Source organism: Bubalus kerabau, chromosome 6 (genome assembly GCF_029407905.1).
Source record: "Bubalus kerabau isolate K-KA32 ecotype Philippines breed swamp buffalo chromosome 6, PCC_UOA_SB_1v2, whole genome shotgun sequence".
In the NCBI taxonomy this organism is placed as follows: domain Eukaryota; kingdom Metazoa; phylum Chordata; class Mammalia; order Artiodactyla; family Bovidae; genus Bubalus; species Bubalus kerabau.
In genome coordinates this window covers 26238302-26262755 of record NC_073629.1, presented here as the reverse complement: position 1 = coordinate 26262755, position 24454 = coordinate 26238302, and the positions used below count along the sequence as shown (strand labels likewise).

Sequence of the window (24454 nt, the reverse complement as noted above, 5' to 3'; positions counted from 1 at the left end):
AGTCTTCTCTTGTGTTGTTGGAAGACGGTGTTTGCTATGACCAGTGCATTCTTTTGGCAGAACTCTATTAGCCTTTGCCCTGCTTCATACATTGTGGTGTATGTATATATGTCAATACCAATTTCCCAATTCATCCCTTTCCATCCCCCCGCCAACACTATTTCCTCCTGGATATACATGTTTGTTCTCTATACTCTGTTTAATGAACAAAAAAACCCTGAAATCCCTACTCCCCACCGAGACCTCAAATTCAACATGTCCAAACCTAATCCCAACAGGTCCAGACCTGACTTCCACTTCTCCCCACACTGCTGCTCCTTTACTGCACTCCTTATTTCAGTTATACAGCAACATCCAACCCCTCACCTAAGCTAGAATCCTGAATTTCCTTGACTCTTCTTTCACTTCTTCCTTCATCCTGTACTTTCAATGGGTTATCATGTACTTTATATTCTATTGCTAATATTTCTAACAGTCATTCCTGCTCTCTTCCAGCTGCTCTCAGGCTCTCAATGCTTACAAAAACTTTGGCAATAAGCTCTCAACCGCTCTCTCGTTTCTCTTCCAAGCCTACATATTCACTGTTGCCCCTATGTTATCTTATGCTATCCACCTTGCTAAACATTTTTGATGGCTCCACACTGCTTACAGGTTAAGATCCAAAGGCCCCAGCATGGCTCTCCACACTGACCACTAACTACCCTTCCACCTCCACCCCTTAGTTCTATTTCCAACTATAGTATATGCTTCAGCCACTGGCTTCTTTGCTGGACTCAGAATACACCACTTGCTGTGATGTTCCCCTACTTCTGTTTTCATGGTCACCTTTGACTAGAATACCCTTTATCCACCATGACCCTCTCTTAGTGAACGCCTGCTCATTTCTCACTACCCAGTCAAAGACCATCTCCTTTGTAGATAACTCCATCCTTCCTTATGTTACCCCTGTAATTGTCTGAATAGCCCTCCTTGTGTGAACTTCTCACAGCAGTTTATAGCTAGACTGTGAGCTTTCTGAATGTCAAGTAAACTTAACATTAATATTACTAAGGCCTACCACACCTTAGGAATATGGCAAGCAATCATTCAAAATTAACTAATAACTGAATGAACATTTTATGGCTCAGGTTATTGATGTAGTACAGCCTGCCTTGTTCACTACTGTACCTCGAGAACCTAACAGACCAATTTGTTGAAGGACTGAACAAAACGTCCTAATTCTCTCTCCATCAGGTGACAAATTTCTCATCTCTTCCTCTGTTCTGCTTTAATAGTTAAAAAAAAATTAAAAAAGGAATTTCTTCCATCCTATATTCACTTTGACACTAAGTTTTAAAGTTTATACACAATAGTTTCCCAGCATAAAACTGTGGGATTTCCTTTGGAAGACAAAATACAATACTCACTAGTAACCAAATTGAATTCTGTCAACAGCAGAGTTCATTCAGAAAAGTAATTCTGTAAAAAGGAGGGGAAAAAAAAGAGTGCTATCATGGCTCCGTGGTTTTAGTGGTCTACACCCAATCAGAATGCCATGTGCCTAACTTTTAGTAAAAACTCTTCAACGGGAGACCCCGGTTCAATTCCTGGGTCGGGAAGATCCGCTAGAGAAGGGACAGGCTACCTACTCCAGCAGTCTTGGGATTCCCTTGTAGCTCAGCCCGTAAAGAATCTGCCTGCAATGTGGGTAGACCTGGGTTTGATCCCTGGGTCGGGAAGATCCCCTGGAGAAGGGAAAGGCTACCCACTCAAGCATTCTGGCTGGAGAATTCCATGGACTGTATAGTCTATAGGATTGCAAAGAGTTGGACACGACTGAGCGACTTGCACTTTGACCATTCCCAACAGGTGAGAATCACATGTAGGACATTAAAATTTCCAACCTGGGAACACAGTAAAGACAACATCATTGCCTTTTTTTCTCACCATTGTATTCTCTACCACACAGCACAGCTTAGAACACAGTAGTCACTCAGACTTCTGTTGAATGAGTAAATAACCTGATAAATTTATCTAAATGAAGATGGTTCTTTAAGGTTTCTTTTGGAGAAAAACTAAACTGCACATGAACTAAGGAAAAATAAAAAGATAACGAGCCTTGGTACAACTATCAAGAAGATATTACTTAGACTTCAGATGAAATAAATTTCAATGATAGTTTAGTAAGTGAGACAGCTTTTGGAACTAAGGACTTAAGAGTCACATCCTTAGATTTGTTTTTGGCCTGTATATGCTATAAAAGCCTAAAGGCCATTTATTTCCCAGATACTCAGAAAGCATATGGGCAAAGGGCACAATTGGGTTTGTGTGTGTGAATATATTTTTTAATGAAATGGTATAATTTTGCTATTAGATTTAAAGTGTAATAAGTCAAGTAGGTCTTCTAAAATACAAGTTAACCTGCTTATCTGGGAAAGGGTCCACAGCTTTCTTTCATCAGGTGCTCACTGTAGTTTATGATGACTTCCAAAAAGGTTAAGAACTACTGCTCTAAAAATGTCACATAGAGTAAGTCCACATGAGACTCCTTGAGATATCTGGGTACCATGCATGCTAAGAGCATGCTCTTCTCTAGGAGAAATACCACTAATGTTTCAGACTGTTTGCCCTCCAATCTGTCAGTCTCATGAGATATGACATGGAGAACTATATACAAAACTCGAGATGTGGTCTGAACCTGTATAAGACAGTAAGATCAGGGACTCCCTAGAGTATCATATTTTCACATAACATATATGACATTCTGACTCACAATGATTGAGTCTAGTCTTTTAAAAACCTAAATGCAGGGTTTTATATTTAAACAGCACATGTGAAAGCTACTGTTTAAACTGCAAAGTGCTATATCAATCTGATATTATAAAATCTGTTTTGACATCATTGTTCCAATCTGCTAAGATTATTCTGAATTATGATTTGAATACCAAATGTGTCTCTGCTTGGTATCATTTTTCAAACATAATAGGTAACTTTTCTAAGCCTTTATTCAAATGGTTTAAAATGTCAAACCTAGAAAGTAAACTGAGAGCTCTGCAACCTGTCAATACAAACTTCCCTCCAGGGTGCCACGATCAGTTAATCAACAAACCTTCTTTAGCTATAACTATTTAACTAGTGATAAAAAGCTTTTCTTTTTAAATTCAATTTATGTACAGCATCCCCAATCCTACTTAGGAAATGTTATGCTAATTTATAGTTTCTCCAACATTACTTACGAAGTGCTATGTGTGTTGCGTCCTCTAAAGGGTAACCCCGTTTTGCAGAGTTGATGACACAGAATCCAACAGAAGACATGGACTGCTCTCTGCAATCAAACAGAAAACACAAAAATTATACTACACAGCTTCAGAATAACTACATAGAAAATGCAGCTTCATTTCTTCTTCCCTGTCCCTTCAACAAATCTGCCATAGTTAACCCAACTGCACTATATAATAATTATATTAATATATAACTTAACCACACCATTTGGAGGAAATACATTCTGAGGAAAATGGGAACTAAGTGAAATGGGAACAGGTTAAATTCTCAAGTCGCCTAAATCCATTCCTTTTATTCTGTCGAGTTTGAGAAGATGATGAATTCTACTTTCAGGGTCCTCCTAAATTGCCTAAATTCCTCAAAATTTGACTTTCAAAGCTAGGTTTCATTTTAAAACAGGGCCTTTAACAATACATGGCATGCTATATCTAGGAATTGAGTTAGCCGTACTTTGCCAGCTGGAGTACATTTCTGTAGCAGCTGTACAGGGAACTCTCAGCGGCCGTGCGATAGCGGCTCTTGTATTTAGGTCCCACCGTATGAATGATGAACCGGGCAGCTAGATTAAATCCTTTGGTTAATTTTGCTTCACCAGTCCGGCAACCTGGGAATAATGGAGAATATGTAAGTCATGGAGTTATTAGGAGAAACAACAACAACAAACCAACAGAACAATGCATGAAACAGAGAAAGTATTAAGAACTTTGAGAAATTTCAGTTAAAAATATGGACTGAACACAAACACTATTCACCAAATGACAGTAAAGCAATACAATAGGTATAAAAACAGAGACAAAGAGGGTGGGAGAAAACATGAAGCAGAAAAAAACACCATCAAAATTTTGGAAGGAATAAAGTCAGTGGACTAGAAGCAACTGATTAAGCAAAGCAGAGAAACCTAACTGCTTGCAGAAATGGGATGACCAGTATGAAGCAAACTGGTGTGCTCGGCAAGGCAGTGTTGGACAGAAGACAGACTGGTCTGATTCAAATCCTGAATCTACCATGTTCCTGCTATGACACTTTGGACAAAGGTTTGGCCTCCAATTTCCTATATAAGAGAGACACTAATAGTACTTACTTCACAGGATTAAATGAGTTATTAATCTATGCAAAGTGAATTCAGAAATTAGCTATTAATATTATTGTTGTTGTTATTACTGAAGAACACTAAAAAGGCTCAGAAATTGGAGGTCCTAAGAACTTCTAAAGACTATAAGGTGAAGTGGGACTAAGAAGAGTCTGAGTTAAAAGTCGGTATAAAAACATTTAATCTGCAACAACCTCTCCCCCAGCCAGCACAGCGAGGTGATAATTTCTTTACCACCACAAAAACAGGAAGGTTTATTCTCAGGAGATACTGAAGTAGAGAGTTTCTGGACTCCAGAACCCCAGGCACGGCTGAAAAGATGGGATTTCATTAAAGTGTTATACTCAAGAGTAATAGCTCCAGATCTCTGCTCCTAACTGGCTTCTAACACAGACATTCATGCTTATACCCCTGGAAGATTCTCTTTCAGGAAACTAAGAGGCTCAAACCAAAGGGCCTACAGATTCTGATAAATTAGGGATGGTTCCTCAATGAAACAGCAGGGTTCCTGCTGAAGCAGATGGTGGATCTCCATCTGCTTCGAGATCCACCAAGCAATTAATGATCCCTGCCTATGCACACCGGAGAAGGCAATGGCACCCTACTCCAGCACTCTTGCCTGGAAAATCCCATGGATGGAGGAGCCTGGTGGGTTGCAGTCCATGGGGTTGCACAGAGTCGGACATGACTGAAGCGACTTAGCAGCAGCAGCAGTCTATGCACACAAAGCTTCCCAGTAGCTTCTCAATTCTTCCCTGCTGAGTAAGCTGACACTTGATCACCAGAAGTGAGGAACTGTTTCTGTTGTTGTTCAGTTATTAAGCCGTGTCCAACTCTTCACGACCCCATGGACTGCAGCGAGCCAGGCTCCTCTGTCTTCCACTATCTCCCAGAGCTTGCTCAAATCCATGTCCATTGCATTGGTGTTGCTATCTAACTATCTCATCCTCTGCTGTCCCCTTCTCCTTTTGCCTTCAACTTTCCCAGCATCAGGGTCTTTTCCAATGAGTTGGCTCTTCGCATCAGGTGGCCAAAGCATTAGAGTTTCAACTTCAGCATCAGTCCTTCCAATGAATATTCAGGACTGATTTCCATTAGGATGGACTGGTCTGATCTTCCTGCAGTCCAAGGAACTCTCAAGAGTCTTCCTTCTCCAGCACCACAATTCAAAAGCATCAATTCTTCTTTGATGTTTCTTTGATCAATTCTCAGCCTTCTTTAGGGTCCAACTCTCACATCTGTACAATGCTACTGGAAAAACCATAGCTCTGAATATAGTGATCTTTGTCGGCAAAGTGATGTCTCTGCTTTTTAACACACTGACCAGGTCTGCATAGCTTTTCTTCCAAGGAGCAAATGTTTTTTAATTTCATGGCTGCAGTCATCATCCACAGAGATTTTGGAGGCCAAGAAAATAAAATCTGTCATTGTTTCCACTTTTCCTCTTCTATTTGCCATGAAGTGATGGAACCAGATGCCATGATCTTAGTTTTTTTAATGCTGAGATTCAAGACAGCTTTTTCATTCTCCTCTTTCACCCTCATCAAGAAGCTTTTTAGTTTCTCTTCCCTTTTTGTCATTAGAGTACCATGTGCCTATCTGAGGTTGTTGATATTTCTCCCAGCAATCTTGATTCCAGCTTGTGATTCATCCAGCTTGGTATTTCGCATGACATACTAAGCCCCTCACAAATGGAGTAGAGAAAGGCAGAGGACAAATGCTAAAAAAAAAAAAAAAAAAAATAGACAGTGTTGGGACTTCCTTGGTGGTTCAGTAGTTAAGAATCTGCTTTCCAATGCAGGGGAGAGTGATCTGATCCCTGGTCAGGGAACTAAGATCCCACATGCCATGGAGCAACTATGCCCACTTGCCACAACTACTGAGCCCTTGCACCACAACTAGAGAAAGCCCGTGCACCATGACAAAGACTCAGCACAGCCAGGAAAAAAAAAGACAATATTGGAAAGGAAAATTAAAAAGAGAGCAAAAAAACTCCCAACACCGTAATTACTGCTCTCGGAGAGATAAAGAAAACACAGTACATCTGAAAACAAAAGTACAAGGTTATATTTAAAAAAAGAAATATTCAGAGAACAGGAAAAGGCATTTATCTAATTGTTATAGCTAAGTGAAAAATATGACAGCAGGCATAAAAAGTTCAATAGACAAGTTAAACCTAAAGTTGAGGAAATCTACCAGAAAATAAACAGATGGAAGACAAGAGGTAACAGATATAAAACCTGGAGGATGAAATGGGAGGTACAGATTCAATCAGGTTTCTTCAAAGACAGAACAGAGAATACAGCGGGAAGAAAATTATTAAACAAACAAAACAAGAAATTTCCCCTAATGGAAAGATGTAAGTTTCTAGACTCAAAGAGCATATGGAATAACCAAACTAGACCACACCACATCACTTAAATTACAATAAAAGAACATCAGAAATAAAGATGAGATCATAAAAGTTTCCAGAGAAGAAACCAGTAACATACAAAGAATCTGGAATAATAACATCACATTTTTCAAGAGCAATAATGAAAACAGAGAACAAAGGAGCAATGCCTTCAAAGTCTGGAAAATAATTTCTAACCTAGAATTTTCCACCCAAACTACCAATTAAGTTTGAAGGCAGAAGTAAGATCTAAATAGTTTTGCCTCTTTTCCCTTTCCCACAAATCTTATGGTGGATTTACTCACAAAAATGAAGGACTACATCAGAGAAAGGCAAGTGATGTTACTGGTTTTATTATTACAGCTTTGTAGTATAGTTTGAAATCAGGAAGTATGTTGCCTTAACCTCTGCTCTTCTTTCTTAAGATTTCTTTGCTATTTGGAGTCATTTGTAGTCCCGTAAGATTTTAGAATTGTTTTATATATTTTTGTGAAAAATACCATAGGAGTTTGGATAGGGATTGTACTGAACCTATAGATGGCTTTGAGTGGACATTAAAAATATTACAGTAACAATTTTACTTCTTTTGGATTTGGATGCCTTTTGTTTCATTTTCTTGTCTAACTGTTCTGGCTATGTTGAGGTATGTTTCCTCTACATCAAATATTTTGAGAATTTTTATCATGAAAGAAGTGTTGAATTTTGTCAAATGCTTTTTCTTCATCTGTTCAAAGGATGATATAATTAAATTTCTGCTGTGTTTGGTTTGCAACTATCTTGTTGAGAGTTTTTGTATCTATACTTATCAGGGATATAGGCCTGTATTTTTTTTTTTTTTTTTATTGTAGTTCCCTTGTCTGGCTTTGTTTTCAAGCCTTGTAAAACAAGTTTGAAAAGAATTGAATTAATTCTTCCTCTCTCTCTCTATATATATATATATGGTATAATTCACCAGGGAAGCCACCAGGTCATGGGTAATCTTTGTTGGGAGGTTTTGATTCCTGATTTAAACTCCTTACTCTTTTCATCTATTCAGATTTTCTATTGCATCATGGTTTAGTCTTGGTAGATTGCATGTTCACTAGGAAGTTGTTTTTTCTAGTTTATCCAATATGTTGGCAAATAACTGCTCATAGTAGTCTCTTATAATCATTTGTCTTTCTATAGTATTAGCTGTAATATCTCCACTTTCATTTAGAATTTTGTTTGAGTCCTTTTTCCCTCTTTGGTTAGTCTGGATAAACATTTCTCCTTTTTTAATTTTTATTTTTTTAAGTTTAAGTCAACTCTTTATTGCTTTTTTTCAACTGTTTATTTTCTAACTCTTATTTCTGCTCTAATATTTATTTCCTTCCCCCTTTGATAATTATAGGTTTAGACTGATCTTTCTTTTTTTTTTTAATTCCTTGAGGCATAAAATTAGGCTGTTTGAGATTATTCTCTTCTCTTCATTTCAGTTCAGTTGCTCAGTCATGTCCGAATCTTTGCGACCCCATGAACTGCAGCACACCAGGCCTCCCTGTCCATTACCAACTCCCAGAGTTTACCCAAACTCATGTCCATTGAGTTGGTGATGCTATCCAGCCATCTCATCCTCTGTCGTCCCCTTCTCCTCCTGCCCTCAATCTTTCCCAGCACCAGGGTCTTTTCCAATGAGTCAGCTCTTTGCATCAGGTGGCTAAAGTACTGGAGTTTCAGCTTCAACATCAGTCCTTCCAACGAACACCCAGGACTTATCTCCTTTATGATGGACTGGTTGGATCTCTTTGCAGTTCAAGGGACTGAATTTGGCAATAAGGAGTTCATGATCTGAGCCACAGTCAGCTCCCAGTCTTGTTTTTGCTGACTGTATAGAGCTTCTCCATCTTCGGCTGCAAAGAATATCTGATTTTGGTGTTGACCATCTCGTGATGTCCATGTGTAGTCTCCTCTTGTGTTGCTGGAAGAGGGTGTTTGCTATGACCAGTGCGTTCTCTTGGCAAAACTCTATTAGCCTTTGCCCTGCTTCATTCTGTACTCCAAGGCCAAATTTGCCTGTTGACCTCCTACTTCTGCATTCCAGTCCTCTATAATGAAAAGGACATCTTTTGGGGGTGTTAGTTCTAAAAGGTCTTATAGGTCTTCATAGAACCATTCAGCTTCTTCTCTTCTCTTAATGTAGGCATTTATTGCTATAAATTTCTCTTATAATTGGGTTTAAAAATTTTTTTGACATCCCATAAGTTTGGCATGTTTTATTTTCCTTGTCTCAAGATAGCTTTCTGATTTCCCTTTTGAGCCGATGGTTTTTCAGAAGTATGGTGCTTAATTTCCACATACCTCGGATTCTTTTTCATTTTCCTTTTGTTATTGATTTCTAGTTTCATACCACTGTCGTCAGGAAAGATTCTTTGCATGATTTCAGTCCTCTTAAATTTGGTAAGATTTGCTTTGTGGCCCAATATGACTGACCTGAGAGGACGTCCCATGTATGCTTGAGAAGAATGTGTGTTCTGGTATTTTCTGTACATGTCTGTTAGGTTCATTTGGACCACAGTGTTATTCAGGCCTGCTGCCTCCTTACTAGTCTTCTGTGTGGATGATCTATCCAGTGTTAAAAGTAGGGTACTGATGTCCTCAATTATTACTGTATTGCTGTCTTATTTCTCCATTCAGTTCTATTAATATTTCTCTTCGATACATAGGAGCTTCAATGCTGGGTGCATACATATTTACAACTGTTATATCTTCTTGATGAACTGATCCCTTTACCACCATATAGTGACCTCTGTCTCTTCTGACCAATTCTGATAGAAAGTCTATTTTATACACTATAAGTACAGCCACTCCTACTCTCTCTTGGTTTCCATTTGCAAGGATTATCTTTTTTTAGTCTCTTCACTTTCAGCCTGTATGTGTCATTAAAGCTAAAGTGAATCTCTGGTAAACAGCATATTGTTGGAATTTTAGTCCTTCAGCTACTCTGTGTCTTTTAGTTGGAGAATTAGTCCTTCTGCATTTAAAATTATTATTAATAGGTAATTACTGTCATTCTGTTAACTGTTTCATGGTTTTTTCAGTCCTTTATCCTTTAGTCCTCTCTTACTGTATTGCTTATTTTTTTTTAACTAGTATGCTTTGATTTTGTTCTCTTTATCTTTTGTGTATCTATCGTTACCTTTTGTGTATCTATCATAGGTTTTTTCTTTGTAGTTATCATGAGGATTACATCAAACATCTTATAGATTTGTCTATTTTAAGCTGATAACAAACCTTCACTTGTGATGTTACAAAAAGATGCATCTGATACTGTTGGTGTTTTCAGTAGAAATGATGCATTATCACCTCTGAGTCTTGTAAGTTAAAATCCCAAGGAATGTCTTTTCATTTATTTATTAGCTACTGAAAGGATGCCTTTACTGTTCTTGGTATTGGGAACACAGAGGACAGTAAGACATGCAGTTCCTGTACTCATGGAGTTCAAAGTTTGATGGGGACATAATCATTACATAAACAGTTCATAAAATTACAATTAAGAGCTCCAAGACAAGTACTGCAGGCTGGAAGCATATACCATGGGGAGAATGGTCAATTCTGAAGAAAAGAAAATAGTGCTTTCAGGAAGAGATGTAAGCAAAGACTTAAGAATTAAGAGAGAACACTAGTACATGCAAAATTGAAAAGGAGCTGGATGACAAGGCAACAGGAGATCAGTTTAGTTCCAGCACACTGAGGAAGGTAAAAGGGGACCTGGAAGCGAGTGAGTGAGATCTTGCAAGCCCCTGGAGACCAGTATAAGGAGTCAGGATTTTATTTTAAGTGCAATGAGAGGCCACTAAATGGGTTTGAAGCAGGGGAGCAATAAGAAGGGATTTACAATTTAAAAAGAAAATACTTCCTGTATGTGGAAAACAGATTTAAGAAAAGAATGGATGCAGGGAGACCAGTTGGGAGGAAGGCGATGACTATAATCCAGACAGGGATGGTGGCAGCACAGGCTAGGATGAAGGCAGTGGTAACAGAGGGATTCAAGGTTGACTTAGGGCTTAACGACAGACATATGGGGAAAAAGAAAGCGCAAAGTGTTCACCCTAAAGATTTTTGCATGAAAAATGTGGTGGTTGATGATAGTGCCATTTTACTATTAGGTGAGATAGCAAATTCTCACCTAAGAAAAGCTGTTAGATTGAGCTTTCCCATTCTGAACTTGGGTGATTAATGTTTTAAACTTACTGCAATACTTTTATATTCATCCCTGTCAATTTTTTCCATTTTTTGGCTCATACTTCAAGGCAATGGCACCCACCCCAGTACTCTTGCCTGGAAAATCCCACGGACAGAGGAGCCTCGTGGGCCGCGGTCCATGAGGTCGCTAAGAGTCGGACACGACTGAGCGACTTCACTTTCACTTTTCACTTTCATGCACTGGAGAAGGAAATGGCAACCCACTCCAGTGTTCTTGCCTGGAGAATCCCAGGGATGGGAAGCCTGGTGGGCTGCCGTCTATGGGGTCACACAGAGTCGGACACGACTGAAGCGACTTAGCAGCAGCAGCAGCAGGAGTCTAGAACCTAATGTCTCTCCTCTGTTACTCCTCTCACCATTTTTTATCATCTACAGATTTGGTTAAGTCATACTTTGTAATCATTTACTAAGTTGTTATTAAAAATGTTAAAAAGAGGACAGACTTAAGTATTTAGCCCTTTAGTGCATCACTGATAATCTTTCTCCAGGTTGGCACTGATTAATTAAGCAATACAACTGAGGGGTGTAGCTAGCACCATATACAATACTGAATGCTTAGGATGTGCCAAGCACTTAATACAGAAAAGGCAATGGCACCCCACTCCAGTACTCTTGCCTGGAAAATTGCATGGGCGGAGGAGCCTGGTACGCTGCAGTCCATGGGGTCGCTAAGAGTCGGACATGACTGAGCGACTTAACTTTCACTTTCATGCACTGGAGAAGGAAATGGCAACCCTCTCCAGTGTTCTTGCCTGGAGAATCCCAGGGACGGGGGAGCCTGGTGGGCTGCCGTCTATGGGGTTGCACAGAGTCGGACACGACTGAAGCGACTTAGCAGCAGCAGCACTTAATATCCATTACATAATTTATTCTTCATGATAATTTTTTTCCATTTTCAAATATTCACTGAGCTCTCGTTATGTGTCAGGAACTGAGGTAGGGATTGTTATCAGGGACTACTATCATCATCCCCCTTTTAGAGATAAGGAAACAGGCTCAGAGGCAAAGTAACTGGTCTTAAGTCACATAGTTCGTCAAGGATAGTTATAATATGAACCCCAGCTTGAAGACTCTCCAAAGATATGCTGCTAAAAATTGAGTTTTTATTTTGTAAACTTAAATTTCGTTATTTTATTTTTTTAAAAGTCGTAAGTCCAGATTTAAGGTGTAAGTGAGAATATGCGCGTGCACACACACACACACACACACACAGGCCATCAGGAATTTTTCCAGACCAGTTTCTGATACTCTTTTCAAAGAACTTCTCAGTTTTATCCCTAATACATTTTGTAATTTCTACATGTTTTTCATGGCATCACGCTCTTAGTTAAATTGAGGGCTTTTTCCCCCCACTTCTCCCCTCACGGTCAAAGTTTAGTGTCTTGATCAGATAGATTATCTAACTCTTCTCTCTCTATCCCTTCTTTCATGGTCAACATTATAAATGTTCTTGTTCAAATTCTAATATCTATTAGGTTAGAAACCAATAGTCAGTGTTAAATGGCAGAGGTCTAAGAAATGAAGACTTTTATAGAGAAGGGATTTGTTGTTTACATTTTAAGAAAAATTGCTTTATTTCATAAATATTTTTTATAAAATGGGATGACTAAATTTCACAATATTCTCTTTGCACTCAAATAACAATAACAAAAAGTTGCTAGGTTGGCAAGTTAAGAAAATAAATGCAAATAAAGTAAACAAGATTCCTCCTATTTCCAATTCCAAAGAAATATTCCAAGAATAACATTCTGGTTAAAACAAACAAACAAATACAGCAAGTACAGAACTAACCCAGAATGTATTTGCTCTTAAAATGCACTTTGGTTTTTTGCCAGTAATTCAATTTCATTACAGTGTGTGTGTGTGTGTGTGTGTGTGTGTGCAACACTCTTTATGTCCAGGAGGTATATAAAAATTTCTGTCAGTATCAAAACTCAATAAAAAAAGCTTCAGTTTAGACAGAGCATAGTTGTTTTATAAGGCTTATCAGTGCAAGACAATATACAGTCAAGAAAATGTTACCAAAGATCTAACCGGCTATGACAACTGTCATTTTAAAATTCAGGAACACGACCGAGTTTTACTGAGTAAAAGTCTCAGCATTCAGTTTCTAACACATTGTGGGTTTATCAGAGGCTGTAATTGAACAACACCAATAGAGCTAAATCTACTTAGAATGAAAACTATTCTTCAAACATCAAAATATATGCTTCCTAAGCACCAACAGACCTAAGAAAGTTCACTTACCTCTAAGTTTCTGGAGGTCCTCCTTCAAATCAGGCCCTGCAAGCATGAAGATACTTTCTGACACAGGATTCTTATCCGTGAGACTTTCATTGCTGGTATTCACAATAGCTGTACAGTTCAGTAATGCCACATCTCCTTTCCTGAGGAAACAATAATTAAGAGCAAGTGTAGGGAAGAGGAGGCAGATGAGAATGTTAGTTTCTGATTCTTTCAAAACATTCTGTCTTCAATGCCTTCACAACATTGGTTTTACTAATTCACAAACTTAAGCAATAGTAAAAAGTTGTTCCTAATTCAGAAAGGCTACTAAGGCATCTCAGATAGATCCTGAATGAAAAGTGCTACAAATGTGAAACCCATAAAGCTATCATGTCATTCCTTGGCTTCTTCCATATGCCTGTTACATTGCAACAGAAGTCTTACAGAGCTGAAAGTAGGTGGTTTTTAGAGTTTAAACATAGCAACATTATTCATAATAGCCAAAAAGTGGAAACAACCCAAGTGTCCATCAACTATTGAACTGATAAACTAAATGTGGTATACCCATGCAATGGAATATTACTTGGCCATAAAAAGGAATAAATTACTGATTCATACTACAACATAGATGAATCTTAAGAACATTATGCTACATCACAATTGATTCCATTTATGTTAAATGTCCAGAATAGGCAAATCTAGAGATAAAAAGTAGATTAGTGGTTGACTGGAGCAGAGAGTTGGGGGTGGGTACATTTATTTACTAGCTCACAAAATTGAGCAATAGTAAAAAAGTTGTTCCTGACTCAGAAAGGCTAATTCTTGAATACAAGTGCTAAAACCTCGAAACTCACAAAACCATTATGCCATTCTTTTGCTTCTTTCTTAAGAGATGTGTATAAGACAGGGAGTGACAGCTAGTGGGTACAGGACTTTGGGTTGATGAAAACTGTCCATGGTGATGGCTGTACAACTTTGTGAATGTACTGAAAACCACTGACTTGTACAATCTAAATCAGTGAATTGTATAATATATGAATTGGGGGTTCCCAGCTGGCTCAGTGGGTAAAGAATGTACCTGTGATGCAGGAGATGTGAGTTCAATCCCTGGATTGGGAAGATCCCCTGGAGGAGGGCATGGCAACCCACTCCAGTATTCTTGCCTGGAAAATCCCATGAACAGAAGAGCATGGTGGACTACAGTCCATAGGACTGCAAAGAGTCAGACATGACTGAAGTGACTGAGCATGCATGCATGATATATGAATTCCATCTCAATGAAGGTCTTTTAAAAACAGCTTTTAAAAACAGTTTTTTATAAACAGAAGTGTACTACTACTACCAATACATGCAACAATATAGCTCAATTCTCAAATAATTATTCTGAATGAAAGAGGCCAGACTAAAAAAAAAGGATGTGATTCCATTTCTAGAAAATGCAAACTAATCTATAGTGACAGAAAGATGAATGGTTGCTTGGGGATGTAGAAGCAGGGAGGAGCAGGAGAAAGGGATTACCAAGAGAAACACAAAAAACTTTTGGGGGTGATAAATATATTCACTATCTTGATTCTGATGCCTGGTTCACAGGTGTATGCATGTCAAAATTTACCAAGCTGTACACTTTAAGTGAAGTTTATTGTATATCACTTATGTCTCTATAAAGCTGTAAATGTATATGAAAAGTAATATTTTAATAATGAGAGGTTTTACAAAAAGAGTTTAGAGAAAAACTATGAAAAAAAGAATTTAGAAGAAATTATGAGAGTATTATATCACGATATGATTTAAACAAGGAATTACCAAAGAACCACTTTTCCATTGATATCCTTATTATAAAGAAAAGGTGATCTAATAGTCTCTTCCTGGTATGTTTCAGCTGCAATCTCAGAAGCATTTAACTGATCTTCGCAAGAGTTGCCCCAGCTTGGCAGTGTATCCACATCCACAAACTGGGAAGGTGCACCCAAGGGATCCATGGAATGGAAACTTCAGCTTGTCTTTTCCCAAATTTCTCAGCATTCAATATTCACTGGGGACTTTAGCTTAAGAGAAAAGAAAGAATCATATTAATAGAGCAGCACAGATACTACTTCACTTCTATTAGAGCAAAAAACAAAACTCTACTGTGAAATGCTCCAATAGGACATTGTGTGATTACAGTCACTTACATAGTCCCTTAAAAAATCAAATGTACAACAATGAATTACTACAGTTTTTTTTAAAACAGAAAGAAAGAGAGATTATTTAAACATAAATTATTTTCCAAGAATTAGTCATTTAAATAATCACATGGCCCACCAGTTCTACTTTCCAGAAACACAGGACTATTCACTCAACATTCTTTGAGTGTCTGCTACTGGCAGGGTGAGGGGAGTGTTAGATGTTGCAAGAGATACAGAGACAAATATGTACAACTTAAAAAGAGTTCAGTCTAATGTGGAGAGTGAGAAGCAGGGAGGTTACTGCAATCAGGTGGTAAGAGATAACAAAGGTCTCAACTATGTAGAGAAGGAGGAGGGGAGGAAAGCATAGATTTGTGAGGCAACATATGAAGGAAGGCTTAACAGGATCCGATGATTTAGAGAATACAGGGTATGAGACACTGATGAGGTAGGAGGTTGGTTGTACAGAAATGTAGAAATTAAAAAAGAAGAGTCATAGGAAGACACACAGCGTCAAATACCACAGAGAGCTCATGGGAAATTTAACATGAGAAAAGGATACTTCATTTGCCAATAAGTCAAACAGCTGTTTCAGTAAAACGGTAGATTCACTCATTCAATCCATCTTTGGAAGCATCTGTTAGGTGTCAAGCATTGTTTTAGTCACTGGGGACATAAGGGTGAATAAGATAGAGCAGTCCCTGCTAAGCAGTCCCTTAGAGAGCTCAGGCTTCCCTGAAAGGACACGAAAAACAAACAAGCAAGCAAGCAGGGATCTAACAGAATGGCTGGAGGCAATAAGTATTATGAGGAAAAGGTGATATTTGAGCAGAGCGCTAAGTAAAGTGAGAGAGCAAGCCATGTAAAGCTCTAGGGGGGTGTGCCAGACCAAGGCAATAGCAAGTACAAAGGCCAAAAGGGCAGGAGGGAAGGTACTCTGTTCCAGGAAGTGTGTGGAGGCTGGTCTGGGTTAGAGTAGAATGAGCTAGATAGTGAGTAGCAGGTGATGAAACTTGGTGAGCAAGGAAAGGTCAGATGAATCAGTCTGTAAGTCATGATAAGAGGTTCAGATCTTAACACAAATAAGGGCAAGCTATTAGAAGATCCCTATAAAGATAACGATTAATATAAATACTATTTGAAAAGATTACTCTAGCTACAGTGAAACTGAGTGGGGGCAAGAGTAAATGCAGAGACTGGGAGAAAACAAGTGGAGTAATCCAGGTGAGACGGTGATGAAGGTGGTGAGGAATGGTTAGAATTGGATGAATTTTCAAGACGGAGTCAACAAGACCTTCTAAATGCACCTGAGGGGTGAGGGAAAAGAACAAAGATTACTCTTAGATATCTTGCTTGAGCAGTCAAATAGATGGTAATGCTATTTACAGAGAAAGAGAAGACTGGAGTAGGTTGCAGGTGCAGTAATAATCAAGGTCTTTTTTTCCTTATGTTTCTGCATGTGTTAGGTTTGAAATGCCCATTATATACTCAAATATTTGTATCAGACATGCAGTTGGTTACCTGAGGCTAGAGCTCAAAGAAGAAATCAGGTTAAATTTGTAAAATTGGAGGTCTCAGCATATAGATGCTATTTAAACCTATGGGAACTGGGCAAGACCACAGAGACAGAGAATGTAAGTAAAGAAAAGACCCAAGGACTCAGTCCTAACGCAAAATTTGGAGGTTGGAAAAAAAGAAAAGTGAAAGAGAGAGAGAGAAAAGGATTGATAAGAATGGAAGAAAGATCTGGAAAAGTGTGGTAACATAAAAGCTAAGTGAAGAAAACAACTTTAGATGGGATGCTCAAGAAGGATCATCCAGGGTTAAATGCTACTGAAAGATGGAGGAATAGGACTAAAAATTAGTGCATTTGGTAAGTGAAAGATTGCTGGTAACACTGTACATACAGGAGAGCAGACAGATGACGAGAGAATGACAGCTGGTGTGTGAAATTCCTGAGAAGTTTTTCTGTATGATCCTAATGTTCATTAAGAGTTAAGGAAAATAAGCATGCCCTTCTACACCTAATTTTTTGGTATTTCTTGCTGAGAGACACGGGATACTAATTGGGATGAACTACAGATCTGATACAATATTCTAACTCCTGTACCAACACTGTGTGGGAGGAAATGTGCTCCTTTATATAACAAACCTCAGAAAGGTCTTGCAGATTATGAAAGTAGTGAAAGTGTTTGTCACTCAGCTGTGTGTGACTCTGCAACCCCATGGACTGTAGCCCGCCATAGGGTTCTCTGTCCTTGGGGATTCTCCAGGGATCCCCTGGAGAATACTGGAGTGGGTAGCCACTCCCTTCTCTAGTACATCTTCCTGACTCAGGGACTGACCCCAGGTCTCTCGCATTGCAGGCAGATTCTTTACATCTGAGCCACCAGAGAAGCCCAATTTTGCATCAGAGGATTATTCTCATTTAAGTACTGCTTTGATGTTATTTTGCAATAAAGAAACAAATTCTATCTAGAAGTTGATGTTCAGTCCTGTCCAATCAGCCTTTGAAACTAGAACGTGTGTTTTTGTATGTGTGTGTTCAGTCATGTCCAGCTCTTTGCAGCCCCATGGACTGTAGCCTGCCAGGCTCCTCTGTACATGGAATTTTCCAGGAAGGAATACTGGAGTAGGTTGCCATTTCCTACTCCAGAGGAAACTAGAGGCAACCACAAGTCCTGTTGATCTGTTCACAAGTATTCAGCCTGGAACTGGACAACTGAATAGAGGAAATGTGAAGGCTACATTCACTGTCTTTGGCTGAACTGCTTTCAGTTCAATGCAAACACACTCTGTAGAAATTCATACTTTCCCAAAATTATCCAGATTTTTGGTGACTGACTCATGCTGAAACTTAACCAAAATATTAAAGAATCCATTAAAAATTTACTTTCATTTTGCAAACTTGAATGTCAAATTACAGGACAAAACCACTTACTTTAAAATAACTTTTTTCTCCAATTCTAAATAATAATCACTCATCAGTTCAGTTCAGTTCAGTTGCTCAGTCGTGTCCAACTCTGTGCGACCCCATAGATGGCAGCCCACCAGGCTCCCCCGTCCCTGGGATTCTCCAGGCAAGAACGCTGGAGTGGGTTGCCATTTCCTTCTCCAATGCATGAAAGTGAAAAGTGAAAGTGAAGTCACTGAGTCGTATCACTCATAGAACACTTGAAAAATACCAAAAAGGGGAGAAAAAACTTTCCAAATCTGATGTAGTTCCTACCTTTTTTCTATGATAGGTACATATAATACAATTTTGTCCAGTTTATTTAGTATTTTAAGGTAAAAATTTCCAGATGAAATTGCACTTTGAGGTAGAAGTAGGCTGGTAAAAGCTTGGACTCTGGGCTTCCCTGGTAGCTCAGCTGGTAAAGAATCTGCCCGCAATGCGGGAGACCTGGGTTTGATCCCTGGCTGGGAAGATCCCTTGGAGAAGGGAATGGCTACCCACACCAGTATTCTTGTCTAGAGAATTTCATGGATAGAGGAGCCTGGTGGGCTACAGTCCATGGGGTCACAAAGAGTTGGACATGATTGACTAACACTTCAGACTTCTGTTATCAGAAGGCCTGAGTTTGGGTCTAAGACCTACCACCTAATAATTACATTATCCTTGACCCTGAACCAGAGTTTTCTTATTTCTAAGAATCAGAATGACAGTTCTTTTTAAGGATTAAATGATTATCATCTGTAAAATTGCACAGCAGACCACCTGGCACAAAGCAAGGCACAATAAACGCTGTGTGTTATAACCTTCTCAGTCAATATGAAAATCACCTGCACCATTGTTGAGATACAGATGCTTTCACATGTAGCAAAGACCAAGACGCTGTCAAAGATTCCCTAACGAGCACCAGATAAACCAGACACAAACTGCTGAACTAAGATACACTCTTATTTGTCTGCCCTTGTAATGATTTGTTAATCCCTAAAACACCTAGATCAACCCAACATCTGTTTTCTCTGATTCTGCTCCTGTGCCACTAGGGAAAGAAAAATCAGAAATTATTCTCTCTGCTGTCAAAACAAATGCATGTTTTCTTGTGTCAGCTGGGCCTTCCATCAACACTGAGAGAAAATTGTTTGAGTCATTCTTGGATGACTATGCTACTCCATACAGCATCCGTGGTAGACAACCTTCAAGATGTCTTTCAATGATACCTGCTTTCTGATATGAATGCCCCTGTGTAGACCTCTTCCTTATGAATAAGGCTGGCCAATGTACCCAACTGGATACTGCAGAAACGACAGCGTGTGACTTTCAAGGATGGATCATAAAAGATATTGTGGCTTCCGCCATGCTCATTTGGACTGCCTGTTCTGGGGAAGTGTGCTCTCGTGATCTGGGGACACACTCATGCAGCTCATGAAAAGGCCCCTGTGTGGAGAAACTGAGTTCCTGCCAACCACCACCACCAACTGCCAGACACAGGAATGAATCACCTTGCATCCTCCAGCCCCAGCTGACATCTTGACCACAACCTCATGAGAAACGCTGAGCCAGAGCCACACGACTAAGCAACTTTTGAATTCCTGACCCATAAAAACTGTGAGGTAATAAATGCTTATTTGCCTATTATGTCCCAGGCATTCATTCATTCAAGCACTGCTAAGTGCTGAGTCTCTAGTGGAAAAGAGCCCCACAAAAATCGCACGAACTTATAATCATAGCAATAAATACATACTGCTACAACAAAGAAGGGGAGGCTCTTTAGGCTGAAGCAGCAGAGAATGTCTCTTCCAGAAAGTGAGAGTTGAGACCAAACGTAGCAGAAGAGTTCTAGAGACAGCAGAAAGCGGACATCTGGGAGCCTTAAGGTACCAAAAAGCCTAAGATGCTAAATAAAAGAAGGCCACTATGAAAGGTAATGGTGAGCCACGAGGTATCAGATCTGTTAGAAATATGCTTTCTTATCTTTACAATAATCCCACAAAGTAGGTATTCAGTTCAGTTTTGCGACCCCATGAATCACAGCATGCCAGGCCTCCCTGTCCATCACCAACTCCCGATGGAGTCTACCCAAACCCATGTCCATCGAGTCGGTGATGCCATCCAGCCATCTCATCCTCTGTCATCTCCTTCTCCTGCCCTCAATCTTTCCCAGCACCAGGGTCTTTTCCAATGAGTCAGCTCTTTGCATCAGGTGGCCAAAGTATTGGAGCTTCAGCTTCAGCATCAGTCCTTCCAATGAACATCCAGGACTGATCTCCTTTAGGATGGACTGGTTGGATCTTCTTGCAGTCCAAGGGACTCTCAAGAGTCTTCTCCAACACCACAGTTCAAAAGAACTCTTATTCTACAATGAGGGCCTCAAGAACCAGAGATTCAATTACCAGCTCAAGGTAACAGAACTAGCAAGTAGTACCTTGAGATCCAGATCGAAGACCAGCTGACAATAAAACCCATGCCATTTCCATTACATCATATCACATTGCCTCCCTTCTTTTCCTGATGCTCTGAGAAAAGAGAAGTCATTGTTCAAATTACCTTCTCTACAAATCAAAATGTCTCTATCTTCATTCACTCTTTTCAACTTGCAAGGGATTTTCAGTGTATTTCACACTTTTAAGTTGCCAAATTGCCTTCATTTAAGCCTTTTACTGCACCTGACTATGCTATGCTATGCTATGCTAAGTCACTTCAGTAGTGTCCGACTCTGTGCGACCCCATAGACTGCAGCCCACCAGGCTCCCCCCGTCCCTGGGATTCTCCAGGCAAGAACACTGGAGTGGGTTGCCATTTCCTTCTCCAGTGCATGAAAGTGAAAAGTGAAAGTGAAGTCGCTCAGTCGTGTCCAACTCTTAGCAACCCCATGGACTGCAGCCTTCCAGGTTCCTCCATCCATGGGATTTTCCAGGCAAGAGTACTGGAGTGGGGTGCCATTGCCTTCTCCGCTGCACCTGACTAGATCTCCTCTAAGGGAAGGTAATAACATCGAGTTTCCCTTCACACATCTGATTCTCCTTCCCCTGAGTCTCCTACTCCAATTTTTTTTTTTTCAACTCCATTTCTTTAGAATACCAAAAACTCCACATTTCCCCATTTAACTTTTTCAGAGTAGTCTATTTCACAGCTCTACTTTCTTTTCCTCCATGTACTTAACCCACTGCAGTTCTGCTTCCATCTTTGTAACAACACTAAACCTGCTTCTTCAAGGTCAACAATAATTCTCCAAATGTCAAGTTCAAGAGCTAACTTAATTAAATTTTAGCTGCATCTACTATTTATTATTCCCTTCTTGAAACTCTATTATCTTCTTTGATAGTACACTTTGGTGGTTCTCCTATATCTCCAACCACATCTTGTCAGTATAATATAAATAAGTAGTAAGAAATATTCAGAGCTCTTACTGTAGGGCAAAATTTAATGGCATTATATGAAAGTATCATGGTATGTTTAACAAAGGGTGAATTCTTTTTCAGTTCCATCTCTAAACAGAAACATATTTTTCTCATTAAAAAGAGATTTAAATCCCCCCCTTCCCTCACCACACACACCTTGGCAATAAAGCAAATGGAGCAGCAAAGCCAAGCTAGTCAGGACAAACTGATCCCTGATCCTTCAGGAACAGGGGTTCTTAACATTCTTGGGATCATAGACTCCTTTGAGAAAGATAAACACCCTTTTACCAAACTGTGAGTACATGAGCTCATACAAGCACTGATCTGGAAATAAATCTGAGAGGTTTTCCAGACTCAATTAGTAATCCCACTGATAAAAGAATACAGAGTGCTCAGATGATGGAAAGAGGAGAGAAAGGCTAAAACAATCTACAGCTGTATACAGAATTTCAGAGGCCTTCCCAGCTGGCGCAGTGGTAAAGAATCCATCTGCCAGTGCAGGAGACACAGGTTTGATCCCTGGGTCAGGAAGATCCCCTGGAGTAGGAAATGGCAACCTACTCTAGTATTCTTGCCTGGGAAATTCCATGGACAGAGGAGCCTGGTGGGCTACAGTCCATAGTGTCTCAAAGAGTCAGACATGACTGAGCACACACACACATACAGAATTTTGGAAAGCATTAAAGAAGAGGGGGACTTTCTACTGAAAATCAATTGATCATTTCTGTATTTTAAACAGGTTCATAAGCAAACACAAAACCTTAGTAAAAAGGCTCCTGAAGCAAGACTTTTATGTCCCAGAATCTGAAAGCTTACCTAGAACAAACAGAAGATTCCAGAATCAGACCTACTTCCTTAGCCATACTATCTTAAGGGTTGTCTTCAGTACCTGCCTAGACAGTATAAAGAGAACTCACAATGTATCTTTTATAATTCAAATTTGTAATGAGTATAAATAGTTCTTATTACAGTGTAGCTTGTCTTTTTTCTCAAAATCTTGTCATCTTCTAGTTTAAGAAGTCCTCTAAATAGTGCTTTTTAAGAATAACCGCATTGTCTAGAGAGATCAGATTTTTAATGTTCAAGACAGGGCAGAATCAGGCAGAACATCTTAGATCACTGTCTCAAAAAACCCCGATATTTTGCCTGAATAAGGAGAAAACTATATCATTTAAAAGACAAAAGAACTCCAAATCTGTTTTTTTGTTCTTCAAAATGCTTACATTGATTAGACAGGCCTGTATAAAAGTACAGAGTTGCTGGTCCGTGCTTTTGATCTCCATTAATTACCAGCTCGATTTCACTGTTTTTGCATAAATTATAAGTTTACCATTCTTTATGTCTTTGTATTTCAATATTTAAAATTTCAGGATACATTAGATACTTCTGCACAATACCCCTACCCCAACACTAAATCTATTATATTTAAGAATCATTCTGTGCAAATAGAAAGAATGACTTTTTTAGACAAAAGAACAAATGGAAGCAGTCAAATTATGTCAACAATAAATACAGTATAACAAAAATATTTCTAAGCTGTGTCAGTGACCCAGGTCAAATCTAACACCATCATTCAAAACCAGCCAAAGCACAAGCTCCAATGGTGAGTTAGTACTACCAACTTTATATTAAAAGAACTTTACTATGTTTCAATTACAATATTAATACATTGAGCAATTCTGAAACTTTGAAAACTAAGTTTATGCTCTTGAAGTGGTGTATTGGGAATTTATAAGATGCATTATCTTAGCACTCATTCATAGTTGATCTTAAAACAACTTTTATTAAAATTATTTTTTCTATTTGTGGTTGTCCCTCCCCATAATATTTAATAACATTAATTTTTAAGAGAGAAAATCATGATTCATTCAAATACAAAAATGAACATGGTTTAATATTTTAACTCACAAAGGAACCTGCCACATGGCTGATAAAGGGAGGCCCATAAATCAGGTACATTAATAGATCAAGAATACTGAACCCAAAGTATATGAGGCAAAATCGAACATTTAAGAGACATTTCCATGTCTATAGACAAAATTATTTAGTATTTACAACTGTAAAATAGATTTCTTAGAATCAGATAATCCAAAGGGTATCATCAAGACTGAATCTAGACTAATGAAGCACACTTATTTCTCATGTATATAAATACACACATTTTCATGTATGTAATATAATGCACATCACCTTAAGACATATTAACCATACCTCCATCCGTCCTAGGTCGCTTCAGTCGTGTCCGCCTCTTTGTGACCCCATGGACTGGAGCCCACCAGGCTTCTCTGACCATGGGGATTCTCCAGGCAAGAACACTGGAGTGGGTTGCCGTTTCCTTCTCCAGGGGATCTTCACCACCCAGGGATCCAGCCCACTTCTCTTGAGTCTCCTGCACTGGCAGGCGGGTTCTTTACCACTAGCGCCACCTGGGAAGCCCAGGTTCCCATATACGTTCACCTAAAGGCTCCATTCCTCATCAAACTTACTGAAATAATAGTCTATTGCTACAATTACTTTCCTTCTCATTCATCCAACCCACACAGTAAGCTTCTTTCAAACACCTACACTTTTATATCTATTTACAGCCTGATCATATCCATTCTTTACTATGGCAATTATCTTGAATACAGCAGACTAGGTGATCATGTCTTAAAAATTCAAGAGACGCCTGAAGAAAATCAGATAATTTAGGTAAAAGTCTAATTTCGAGGCTGGCTGAAGCTATCCTGTACAGTAAGTGAAGGACAG

General features: G+C 39.1%; 1 protein-coding gene across 1 annotated transcript in view; it reads right to left on the bottom strand.

Annotated features, from left to right (window-relative positions):
* Positions 1 to 24454, bottom strand: part of GDAP2 (ganglioside induced differentiation associated protein 2) — a 63000-nt gene that overhangs the window by 37700 nt on the left and 846 nt on the right. Inside the window, exons 2-5 of the mRNA XM_055584605.1 lie at positions 14997 to 15238; positions 13215 to 13354; positions 3712 to 3865; positions 3216 to 3304 (exon numbers count right to left, since the gene is read on the bottom strand). Of these exons, the coding sequence (XP_055440580.1) occupies positions 3216 to 3304; positions 3712 to 3865; positions 13215 to 13354; positions 14997 to 15172 (559 nt within the window). The 5' untranslated portion in view covers positions 15173 to 15238. The remainder of the gene's footprint in view (positions 1 to 3215; positions 3305 to 3711; positions 3866 to 13214; positions 13355 to 14996; positions 15239 to 24454) is intronic.